This window comes from Saccostrea echinata, unplaced genomic scaffold (genome assembly GCF_033153115.1).
Source record: "Saccostrea echinata isolate AGI-Se365-2 ecotype Australia unplaced genomic scaffold, CSIRO_AGI_Sech_v1 ptg000016l, whole genome shotgun sequence".
In the NCBI taxonomy this organism is placed as follows: domain Eukaryota; kingdom Metazoa; phylum Mollusca; class Bivalvia; order Ostreida; family Ostreidae; genus Saccostrea; species Saccostrea echinata.
Window position 1 is genome coordinate 14,957,634 of NW_026889765.1, and position 13,428 is coordinate 14,971,061.

Genomic DNA, 13,428 nt, shown 5'->3' on the forward strand with positions numbered 1-13,428 from the left:
AAATGGACTCTTCTTGTTTTAAAAAATACTTGCATGGTAAGAAAATCGTTTAGTTTCCGTGAACAGAACACTACGGAGCATGTCACTTGACCGCCTGGATCACGTGATTTGCGCATGGGCAGAACGGTGGCAGATGTGCATTAAAATCGGAGAAGACAACTTTAGAAAATAATAAACAGCGAAATCTAGTTTTATTTCTTTTATGGAAGTTATTCAATTAGTTCGCGAACTTTTTGGTCACCCCTCGTATGTATAGTATACTACATGTATATATATTTAGGCAAAATTATGGGGGTACCCCCTCTCCTTCCCAGTTCCTACGACCATGATATGATATACTTGTACGATATCATACCTCTCTGTAAGTCCAGTTTTGGTTTCCACCGTCTCCATGACAACCGTTGACGAAAACTTCCTGTCCTGAATCGTCTATACAACCATGTAAATCATGACGTATCTCGCCCTTTCGCGTGTATAACCAGTACTGTGTAAGAAAATAGATTATCCCAGACCAGTCAGTATTTCGCGTGTATAACCAGTACTGTGTGAGAAAGTAATTGTATCCCAGCCCAGTCAGAATTTTGGATTACGATTGATGGCAGATGTTGCATTGTTATACACGTACTTGTATCCATACATTATGTAACGTACAACAACTATTATTGTATCAGTTGAACAGAGATAAAGGGTGACTTCATCGAGTCGTCAATTAAATAACTAAGGCGTGCATCTTGCCATGCATGAAATATATGTGAAATCTTCAAGATGCAATTGTATTTGCAGAAATAAAATTAAGCATTGATTTAAATTTTGATTCTGAGCGTAATTTTCACGTATTTTACTCTAATTTATACATCTTTGTTCAATATCACATATGTTTAACTGTTAAGACTTAACTTTTCTAGCCTACAGTAGTAACCATTTACCTGATTCCCCTTTAGTCCGTGACAATAGAAAAGCTTCAGTGGTTTATTAACGTCACCGTATCTGTGAGGACTTTCTAAACACAGTGGTTGTGTCTTGCTTCTAATCTAAATGCATTAAAATCAACAAATCAAACACGGATGCAAATGTATAGTGATTATTTACTATAATTGTAAGTTTTCCTTTAAACTGGATTAACGCAAGAAAACTATGGCACGCCGATTGTTTCAAAATTATTTTCTGCACGACCTTAAACAAAAATTACACGAGTAAGGAAAAACTTACACAAAGTGAGGAAAATATACACGAAGTTATTAAAATTTACACAAACTATAGAAAAACTGCACAATCAACAAAATATTTACACGATATAGTGAGGAAATTACACAAAAGTAAAAAAGAAAACTGCACGAGTGAGAATACAGCAGTGACATAATATACTACGCATCCTCATTGCGCACATTTCATTAATATTCAGTAGAGAACAGGTCAATGTGGCTTGGATGCTTGAAACATAATACAAAAGGTGGAGTAACGAGTATTCTTTAAAAAAAAAGATTCTTTTAAAATTCTGCTAGACTCTCAAGAATGTACAACGTATATTATACATGTAGATAAATTGACAGACACGCAATCTTAAACTTGTAGTATATGAACACCCCCGAATAAAAACATTCTACACAGAATACATGTATAGATAACGTAAAAAAGGGGATGCATATTACAAGTTGTGTGTTTAATTGTTGGATTTTTTAAGTATGTCATTCCTCTATATAGCAATTTCTTTTGAAAGTTTTGAACACTGACATATATGCCTAAATAAAAATAAATAAAAACAACATGTGATATAATACAGGAGAGTTAACAACAAATCACACTATTCTCCTCCACCTCCCACTATGTGTACTTTTGGTAATAATCAAGCATGTGCATGCGTGGCCATTTCATACAGAGATCTCTCCCTGTTGCATGGTTCTGGAACGAAAAACACCTGTACGCTAATCGATTTATAGCTCTTTGACACACCAATAATACCTTTTGATTAAAGATTACTAGCAATTTATACAAAGATTTTGAAGCAATGTTGCGATCATCTGGGTTGTGGAATTTGACCGAAAACGTTTTGGAAGTCAACAGTAAAGAAAATCGAGTAAATAATTGTTCAACTTAAATTTTAATTTTGAAACGCATATCTCACTTTTTGATGTATGTATGTAACAAAGTAGTAAACAGTAAATGTAGTCTTAACTTTTGAGCAATGTGTGGTGATTTCATAAAACTCCATGAAAATGTAGATAAAATATACAGTCGTTTTACTTATGTGAATTAAAGCTTTATTTATGTTGTTTTTAATGTACCGGCGGTAGTCTATTTTGAATAGTTAAAATGCATATAAATGAGTTAAGAAAATTTAAAAATGATAAAGTACAGGCACGTATAGTACCGTTTTTGAAAGGGGGTGGGCAGCCAGAATTTTTTTTTTGACAACCTACCTGAAAAAAACGTTGACAAGCAAAATCAAAGTACTGTGAGTACTGATAGACGGTGGCATGAATGTTGTTTGTTTTAATAAAAACGACCCTCTCGGGAATTTTTCACTCATAATGAGACGCCACTATTGCCATTGGTGGGCTGCAAATTTTATATCTATACTCAGCACTTAGGGCCATTGTGCAGTGAGGGATCTTTTTTTCTGGCAAGCACTTACTGCGACACGGGACCTCAGTTTAACGGTCTCATCCGAAGGACCGGTCTCCACGTCCCGCAGTGGGATTCGAACCCGCGACCTAAGGATCGACTCCTTACTCCTTGACTCTAGAGCACACGCTCTAATTACTGGCCACTGGCATGAATGAATTAAATTAAATAAAACGATATGAGAATCTGTAAAATGATATGGAAATTATGACAGTTTGTTGCAATTTTTCACAATACATGTATTTGATGAGTTATTTTATATTTGCGTCAGTATGATGAGGACATGTATCAATTGAAGTTGTTAAACAATTTATTGCATGAAATTTTCTATATTTATTTAGTTTTATTGTAAAATAATGTTTGAAGAAAAAAAATGTGCTGAAATGCCAGAAACGAAAGCTTGATCATTTCAATCTTTTTTTTTTCATTAATTAATCCTTAAAACAATTCATTTTACCCTAAATGTTAAATTAAGGGAATCAAAGGTTCTAATATATTCATGTGGTGACCGAACATATCTATTTTAAGATAGCTTTCTATACATGCATGTGTGGTTCCATTTAGGCTCTCTTCCAAGTTAGAAGTGCATTTATTTATTTATTTTTTTTTTTTAGCAGAAATGTGTTTGAGATATTTGAGGAACAATTTAATAAACCTATTGTGAGTTGCAGATATGAGCGAGTATCAGTAAATTCCGAATTCATTGTACTTTCTTCGCATAATTTGAAAATAATCTTATCAGCATGCATTTCAGCGATATCAAGTATCAAATGAAAAAGTTAAATTTTACAACAAAAAGTGTCATGAAGTCGTGGTGTTTTGAAGTTAGAAATTGTGATTTTATAATTTAAAATCTTATACTCAGTGGTTTATTATCAAATTTTGCTAATCTGGAATAAAATTAAACTCACAATATTTTTTTTTAAACAAAAACTAACTTTTTCTTAAAATATATGGTAAAAAGGGAAATGATGAATCACTTTTGGCGTTGTACTGTAGATTGTGCGACATAAATCATATGCTGAAAGATAATGAAATAGACTTTATCTTTGGATCTCCATTTTTGCCAAATTTCCAGTAATTTACTTATTTCCATAAGGTTGAAAGACTTCGAGAATTGTACAGGAGTTTTACCTTTTTGTTTGATATATATATACTGTTCGAAAAGAAAAAAAAGAAGAAGAACAGAATAACAAAATAATTTTCACTCTCTATTTCTCTTAATATCTTATTATGCACTGACCCCGCTAGTCATTGCGTAATACGAAGTTTTGAAAACACATGACTTGTACATGTAGGAGAAGACTGCCCTATATTAAGTCAACTGAATTCGCAAGAAAATCCTAATATTTCATGTACGTGTATTTGTGTAGCTTTTTTCTTACACTTTTTAAAGGGTAAATTTTATTCGAGGCACGATAGTATTTTCAAATACAATTGAAATATATGGGTAACTTTTGTTCGTCACAGTCTTATAATTATAGCTTTGATAAATAAGTATCCTTTCAGTAGTTTTTGTGTCCGAGATAATTAGGCAATGACTTTTGTTTTTAGATAGAACCGTAATAAACTTTGCAAAATGGCATCGTACCTGCCTTCAACAACTCTTTTTTATGTAAACTTTAAGAGGACGTGATTTTTTTTTTCATTCCGAAAATATATCTTTTTCTAATATAATATCGTCAACAGATACTAGAAATTCAAATAATCAAAAGACACGTAAAATTTCCATAAACTGTATAAGTATTATTGTATAAAAATTCCATAAAACATCTCAAATAAAACATTTAAAGGCCGAGGTTTTCAACCGGTCGGTTTTCCTCAGGTATATATAAGTTTGGTGTGGGGTGGAGCTTAATTGAAACGGCTGTGAAGCCCCGAGGGAACCAAGCTGGCTTGTGTATACCTACCTATATACACAGGGTGTTACCTGTATATTACCTGTAAATGTTTTCCTAAGACATAGTTTTACTTCGCGTGTTGGTCAATCGAAATGTTGATCGTCAAATTTATGAAAACATGCTAAATTTTTTATGTAGACTGATTCCTTTAGTTCAATTCTTTCTTTATGTTTGAATAAAGGAGAAAATTTTAGTTTAATTTTTGCGTTAATAAATTTCATGCAGTTCTGCAACAAGGAATACGCAGTCCTCGAATCATGTTAACTGAATTTTTGGAAAATAATGGAGAAATTTGGGGTCGACGCTTTCCAAGCATGGAGTATCTCGTAATTAGGGAATACCATATTGGGAACATCTCGTAATAAGCGTTTGTCACACATCCAACAGCGAAGAAACCGCCGAGAGTGTGTTGGCTTAACAATAATTATTTTATTTGCTAAGATGGTAAGGTGTAATGTGAAACCATTATCCATAAATATTTTCCCCCAGATTTTTTTTTTTTACTTTTAATAAATTTTATTGAAATTTTACATTTACACAACGTAAAAAAGGCCATGTGTACGAACTGACTTTTTGCATTTGTTTCATGTTCAGCAAATTTTATGTACGAATTGACTTCTGTGGTTTGCATACGAATTGACTCCTTATATGCGAATCAGTTTTTGTACGAATTAACATTAAGTCGACGTAATTTAATGAATATTCATGAGGCGAGAAATATTATAACGGCAAATATCTGGAATTAAACTTTGCGCCCATCAACAAAATGTCATTGAAATAACTTAAGAACAATGTACATTTTATTTTCGAACATCGAAACGACCCCACTTTCATTACTTTGTCTCTGCAAAAATCGCCGCTAGGGTCCCCGTGATTTTACACTGTTGTTTATTCATCGCCCAGACCAGCAGCAATAGCCTGTGGCTATAAATAGCCACCGTCTAAAAAGGGTAAAGTGTCCAAATCCAAACTCGAAAATCCTATTTCGTGGAGGGGGGGGGGTCCACCTTCCACTTTCTTTTCGAAACACATTATAATACCAAATTACTTTGATTTAAACTATCCTACAACAGAAGGGGGGGGGGGCAACCAGCTTTTCAATGGACATTTACAATAGAAGTAGGTTATGTTTGGAAAAAAGTGGGGGCCCCTCCTGATGCTTCGTGCCTGAAATATTTTTTTAAGAATTTAAGGGTACATATCATAGTCTATCGAAATCTGGATTGCAATTCATCTGAACTGTAATGATATTGTAAGACCAAATTCAAGAAGACATACAAGATGAACTTAATTAGCTGGGACTTGGCTACACATGCATATTTATTTTCAATGCAGATTTTGACAATAATAAATTTGCACACGGTAATAAAACAAAGATTTCTTGAGGTTTCTATTCGTCATATGTTTTCTTATACATGTATTTATTCGTAGTCATAATCGAATTAAAACAAGACCTGGTTGATGCCATTGATACACATGTACAATATTGCTATAAAGCAAACTTTTTAATTACTTGTACATGTATACGTAGATTTGGGTAAAAAAGTGTTTTTACAAAAAATTAGTGTTCGGAAAATAATTAAAATTTTATGCATACGAATTCGAAATGTAAAGAGAATTTGTTTTTTCTTATTTGTAACATTGTACGTAGATGTATTTAGTAATTCACTATGTTTTAAAATTTCTGATGTGTCGTTATGGTCCAACGATTTGAAACTTTAATAAATACATAGATTCAGATGTTGCGACTCAATCAATCCACGAACCAGATCCGCCACTAATGATATGTTTTACCGGTGCCAGGATTATTTGAGTATAGAGTTTTGTTATTTCAGTTGGACAAATTTTAAGTAACAAAACACAAAACCGCATGTACATAAAGCACATAGAGTATATATGTTTTCCTATATCTGGTCCTTTTTATTAAAAGTGAAAACATTTTTCAAGTAATCGCCATTACGAATGAGGGTAACGCTTACCCTTAGGAATGTCTTGTTTTTTTATTGAGTAGTTTATGACTGAAAATATGCGATATCATGGAAGGAATTCATAACAGTGTAGGCTACAGATATCCAACCAAAATTGATATCCTCATATTTTATACTGATAAAAAAGATACATGTATAAATATACATGTATAATACATTGTATAATTATACATGTATAATATTTAAATAAAATATTTTTTATGTTTGAATTTAAAAACATACTGTGTATATCTAAGGTCAGGTAATCCCCACTTTTTAATCTTTTTGAAAATAAAAAAAATATATCCAGCCAACTAAATAATTTCCTATTCCTAAATGCAAAAAAAAAAAAAAAAAAAAAAAAAAAAAAATTGCCCAAAATGAATTCATAATTAGAACAAATGAGAAGTACCAAAATAAATTCTACAATTTAATGATTACAATCAGCAATTCTGCCATCATTTTCATGAAGAATCCACTTTATTAATCGTTTTATTACGCATGTGTTAATTTTATTTTATACAAGTACTGCTCGTGCAGTTTTTGATTTTACGTTTGTGCATTTTATACCCCTTAATCGTGTGAAAAATTTCGGATTCGTGTATTTTTCGTTATGTTTGTGTTAAAATCTTTCAAACTATGTACAATTTTTACCGATACGTGCATTTTCATTTTACTCGTGTATATTTTTCATCATGCTCGTGTATAAAATCGCGATCGTTGTGCAGAAAATAATTTTGAAGCAATCGGCGTGCCATAGAAAACGCTAAAAACAGAACTGAAGGTACAAAGTTGTTAAAAACATGCAATTGAAAATGACATTTTTACAAGATTTATACTGCTGACTAAATATATTGACTGGCTTTATAATTTGGCAACTAATTATAATGTAAACCCGTTTTAAGTATTAGAACATGATAAAAAAATTATAAATCTGTTAAATAAAAGATTTTGATATATAACGCTTTTTTTCAGTGACTAACCTCCCCTGAATATAAGGCTTCAGCAGGAACAATGAGTTCTGGGTATACATTGACAAGGAACCAATCAAAACTTCTACACTTTAGTCTTTCTCGTAGAGATTTTCGTGATGAGACGTCGCCATAGTCGCCCTTCAATATCAACATGAAACTTCCGGGTTTAATTCACATAATTTAAATTATGTTATTATTTAAAGTTAATAAACCCTCTGCTCACTCATATTAAATGTTGCTTTAAATCCTATGAATTTCCAAAATAAATGTTTTTTGTAAAGTAAAATACAAACAATTATAGCAGAGCTTGCGGGGCAAAATTGGACAAAAAAGGATGATTCAACTTGACAAATTTATAAAGGAATAGTAGACATGTATGTCATTAGGAGTTTTCTCTCTTCTCAGTGTATGAAGAACTTTAATATTTTCATGATTCAATGCTCAACATACTTATTATTTGTTTCTTGAAGCTTAAATTCAACAGTAAAAATATGGAATCAGCGTTCAACTTACAAGGGTGTAGTTAATATGTTGGTAAAAATATTCTTTAAATTCGTCAAGCCACACTTCCGCCATGCGCACATTATTGTTTCTCACAACATTGGCCTTTGACCCCCACGAGTATGGCGGAGACTTTCGGAAAACATGACCAATATGAGAACAGGGAGCTGTAAGAAGTGTCCCACCACACATCCAAATCTGACACAAAAGTTATCTCAACAGTGATTTCGTGGTACGTTTACTCAGTTAACTACCCACTGTGTGAAATGTGAGGAAAACGAACAGTAAATGATGCTCAATTAAGTTTAATTAAACGATACAAATTGTGAGCAAAGCAAACATAGTGATGTCACCTTCCTTCAAAATAAAGTGATACGCTAGATTTAAGCATATCGTTTGTGGAGTAGATCAAAGAGATAACGTGCTTGAAATTTAAGAGACAAAATCGATCATATAATTTAAGTTTATCATCTTCAAAAAGTTTGCAATATTAAATGAACGTCAGTTCTAATATCCTTTTCTTGTCCCTACAAGCTACTTATGTTTTATCAATACAAATACCCTGAATGAGATTTCTAGGTTCTCTCCTCCCCAGATGTCCATGCCTTCATCATAGGTTCCGAGGTACTCAAAGTATTTTCTGCTGATGGCGAATAGTCCCCCTGCCATTGTAGGTGACCTAGAGTATTGGAGAAGAAGTCTGATGACCAAAATCAACAAACTCCCATGGATCAGAGAGAGTTAACTGAAGGTACTTCGGTGCTTTAGACATAAATAGTCTGACCGGAGAAAGAAAACAAAAGGCCCATGAACGACCACTTAAGGATCATGAGGAGTAAAGAAGGTTTTCAAACATGTAATGTACTTGTACTTTCAATATGTGGCAAACCACCCAGAGATCTGAACGCTGTGGCCATGAATCATGAATTTTACAATTTTGGTAAAGGGGTAAGTACTCATTGTAATCATGAGAATAGTTTACTTAATATTTGGGTAAAAAGAGCTTCAAAGGTGCAATATATCACAAACTTGATGCAATGGGCCAAGGGGTCATGAATTTCAAATCTGAAGAAGGTTTAGAACTTATTCAAATCATGGAAACAGTTTGCCTGCTCTATGACCATGAGTAGAAAAGAAGAATTTTTAAAGTCGTAATTCTGTATTTTCAGGTCGATCTCAAAAAACCAACAAACAATACAAATCTGTGAACGGGGCATAAAACACGGAACCCTGGTGGGATCAGGTGCCTAGGAGGAGTAAGCATCCCTTGTCGACCTGTCACATCTGCCGTGAGTCCTATGTGTTGATCAAGTAGACGGAATAATCCGTAGTAAAATTTAATATAAACAAGATACACAGGGGCCACAACGCTCACCTGAGTAACAATGGCCCCTCTGTTCTTCATCAGCAGATTTTTTCCCTTCAATTTCTTATGTAAAACTTTGTTCACTTTTTATGGCCCCATCCTAACCGAGGGGTCATGATTTGAACAAACTCGAATCTATACTACCTGAGGATGCTTCCTTATAAATATGACTAATCATGGCTCTGCTGTTCCTGGGGAAAAGATTTTTAAAGACTCCTCCTATATATTCCCATGTTTAACTTTTTTCTGCCCCACCCTACACATGATTTTGAACAAACTTTAACCTACATGTACACTACCTGAGGATGATTTCATAAAAATGATTGATCATTAGATCATCTCCGGAAATAAAGAATACTGTATTATTTTTGATGGATTTTGACTCATTCCTCAGGTCCCAAGGTATAGAGACACCATGAAAATAACAAACTTCGTTCCCATCTTCCCATTGATGCAATATACCGACAAAATCCCACACATTATACTTCACCTGACTGGCAGATGGTGCTGATATTTTCGACGTTTTTTCTCAGATTCAGGAATTCCATGCCATGTAAAAGACAGTGACCAATCAAATCCACCGACACTAGTCGTCTCAGCAGGTAGAAAGGAGTACTGAAATGTATCGCTATCTATGACGTCAATAACAGGGGTCATGACTGTAGTCCAGTTCTTGGCTATTGGGTCTATCAGGGGTTCTACCCACCCTGTTAAATATTGACAGTATGAAACATTGATAAATCTTTCGTGTCTTTTGGCATCTAGTAGCGAACATTTACGGAGAAAGCCAGAAGTCTCTAATGAGACTACCTCTACTGGTTAGAATTCACGATCGTTATTCACTTGCACATATTCTTATATCACTTCTTTTTGTGTTTTACATTAAATGAGTTATGTATTCTAATAGTTTCTAAACTTAAACTTACACGTATTAAGTAGATTAGCATTTTGAGAGAATTTGACATTTACATTCTATTTCAGTAACCGTTGCAATACCATCAAAATCAATTACTTAATACACTCTTCTCTTCCTAATGATTTTATTTAAAGGACGAGTAGCTTTTTTATGCTTTTCAAATAATCCTATTTTAGTAGCCATGGCATTCATCGAATTCAAAAAGCAGTCATGAAGGCACCTTGATATAGTCTATTGGCTTACAATGTTTTATTGAAATTAGACTAAAAAGTAGTAGAACAAAAAGGTATTCTCTTATAAGTAACCAAGGCAACAGAATTATTCAGAATTAAAAGCACATAATTATAACAATTTATATATCTTGGTGTAGTCTATTTAAAATAAAATCGAACCACAGCTTTAGGAGAAGTACAAAGAATTCATAACATTAGCCATGTACAATGTATCTCAACATCTTTTGTTGATATAAATCAAACAAAAACAATAGCAGGAGGATTTGCATTTTGAAAAATTGTTTACGGACGAAGAAATGAACATACCTAATTAATACATAAGCTCTTTTGGCCTACGATCAATAGAGTTAAAAAAAAGTGTTTACCTTCTGTGCATTCGATGTGAGAATCAAGAAATACGACAATTTCTCCAACTGCTGCTTTATAACCTAAGATACGCCCTCGTGTTAATCCCTGTCGCCTAGGGGCTCGAATTAATTTAACTTTCTTAAATCTAATCAGAAACTCTTCTAATGGACCCTTAAGATGCTCTATCAAATAAAGAAGCCAAAAAATTAATATGAATACATGTAAGCATTTAGATTATCTTTGATGGGCTTGAAAGAAAACCCTTTATCCTGGAATTTCATTACTATTTCTTTACTCACCCATAGTTGAAAAATCGTCTACAAGGATAACCTCTTTTAATAGAGAAGGGGGTGTTCTATTTAGTATGCTGTAGATACTGCGTAGGAGGACACTCCAAGCCTCGTTATGAAATGTAATCACCACGCTGACTTCCGGTAAATTATTACTGTATTTGACTGTGAGGCATCTAAAACCATTAAGACCTTAGCTGGTTTATTTTTTGTCTTGTTTGAGGTTATAGTGATTTTTTTTTATATGTTCAAGATGTCAAGGTTATCTTTCATTCAGACTTTGTATAACATTTCAGCACTTCAAGGTGTGCTAACAAAAGAGAAACAGAAGTTGTTGAAAAATGTTTTGTAATATATTCGTTCTCTTAAAGTTATCATCATTGGTTGTCTGAGAGAACTTCTAGACAAGGAAGTTTGCTACAAGAAAGGGCTATCCAATGCATTTACGAACTTGTAGAAATTTCCGTGTTTTTAGAATTGCTTTAAAACAAAGATACAATGATCGTAACATACTCACTGTTTGTCTCTGTAATCCAGTAGTGTTCGCTGTACGGATATTTTGTTGCTTACAAACTCATTGAAATTATTTATTCTCCAACCCTCTTCAAACTCCAACTTTTCTTCTGGCGTTAACAGTGATTTATTTACTTTAAAAGGTTTACCCAATTCTCCTGTTGCAAGAAGAATTAAATTATCATCATATTTAATAGAGAGGAGGAGTTCCAAATAGCTTTTGAAAAATACTGTATTGCTAAAGAAAAAAAATTATTGTATTAATGTTCATTTCTGAATAGTGTACCTGGACCATTTGTATCCATAACAGCTTTATATCTGGGCTCAGAATCATCTAAATTATCGTCAGTCACTATCCTGCTCCCTCGTCGCTGCTGCCCATGAATTAAAACATGTTGATCACTTGAGAAATTACGTCCAACCAGTCTTTCACTGAAAATGTCAACTTCCTTCGGAAAATTTGAATTTTGTATTGGAGACGGCAGATAAAAGAATTTAGTTACAAATAAAGTAACCGTTGAAATGATAATTCCCCTCTTCAAATATCTTTTTATGTAGCGGTAGTTCATAGTTTGGATTAAAGCCAGTATAAAATCTCTCGTCTTGATTCAAATAGATCCACACGTTGGCATTGAAACAGATGTCACAATAAAGTATCAAATTACATCTTAAGTTTGGTCAGATGAAGTTTTACAAAGGATGTACCTGATTAAAACGTCCCAAACTCTTGTACATGTATCTATGAGTAGATAGCTTAAAAAGTATTATTAAGAAGAAAAAAAGAAAATATTTTTAAAAATTCAATGACTTCAGGCCACAATTTCTTTTTTACAATGGTCAGCTTTATAAACAATGTAATCGATGAAAGTATGTGCTAAACAACGCAGAAGAGACAAGGCGGCAGCTGATAGCATAATCTCTGTTACCTTATAAAGACAATTCATCAATATACAACACTTTGTAAAAGAGGGTAAGCTGTTCTGAGGAAGTCAACCAGTATTTATCAACAGATAATATCTGACAAGGTGTTTTGTTCTGGATAAAGGTCTTTGTAACCACTACTAGCTGTTATTATGCAATGTAGATTTGTAATAAATACAGGTAAATGTATTTGCAAAACTATTATTATTAAAAAAAAGTGCCTGAACTATAGACACCCTTATCCATATACAAAAAAATTGTCTTACAAGTCTTTCAATGTCAAATATCTACAGTGGACAGAAATAATACAAGTAGATTCATTACCCATATAAATGTTTTGTATATATGCAACTAATGCTGTTTTTTTGATTCCGGAAGTCGACATGGTGGCGATGGCCGAATAATTTCTCGGCTCCGCCGACTAAGTGGATTAACAGTCGATAAATTCGGCTTTCTGACTAGAAAAAGTTGCACAACTTTCTCTTTGTGAACTGGACCATCTTTCTTGCAACTTTTTTCTTGTCAGAAAACTGATGTACATATTGAACCGACAGAAGTAGTTGCCATACATCGAATACCCGGTCAGAAAAAACAACCGAAACCGATCTTGATAAAAATGAGTACAGCCGAGGCAAAATCCAAAATCATGCGAAAGCGATCCGAAGTGAAAGACGAAGAAAAGGGGTGGCGGATCGCGGATAATGTAACCAGAGAAAATACAGCACTGATTGCTAAGCTGAATGAGCACCACAAAATTTCCGCCACATGGTATTTTAATGGTTTCGTTTATGGGCAGTGCGGAAAGAAAAGAATGAAATTTGAAAAAATAGTTTTGCGTGGACTCGGTTTCACAGTTGGTGACATGATGAACTTTCC

The 13,428-nt window shown here is 33.5% G+C and overlaps 1 protein-coding gene across 1 annotated transcript; it reads right to left on the minus strand.

Annotated features, from left to right (window-relative positions):
* Nucleotides 1–878: 878 nt before the first annotated feature.
* LOC133188171 (polypeptide N-acetylgalactosaminyltransferase 5-like) lies at nucleotides 879–11,936 on the minus strand. The gene is made up of 9 exons (XM_061323552.1): nucleotides 11,918–11,936; nucleotides 11,636–11,789; nucleotides 11,128–11,294; nucleotides 10,846–11,010; nucleotides 9,822–10,038; nucleotides 8,527–8,644; nucleotides 7,978–8,163; nucleotides 7,474–7,602; nucleotides 879–1,031 (listed from the first exon to the last, which is right to left on the minus strand). Exons 1-9 carry the CDS (start codon nucleotides 11,934–11,936, stop codon nucleotides 879–881), a joined length of 1,308 nt encoding a protein of 435 aa, XP_061179536.1.
* Nucleotides 11,937–13,428: the final 1,492 nt, after the last annotated feature.

Bases quoted from the DNA above. Each gene is read 5' to 3' on its own strand.
- LOC133188171 (XM_061323552.1), bottom strand. The intron at 8,645-9,821 runs GTGAAGTATAAT...CCAATACTCTAG, and splicing joins CAGCACCATCTGCCAGTCAG to GTCACCTACAATGGCAGGGG. The intron at 1,032-7,473 runs GTTAGTCACTGA...TAATGCATTTAG, and splicing joins AAGCCTTATATTCAGGGGAG to ATTAGAAGCAAGACACAACC.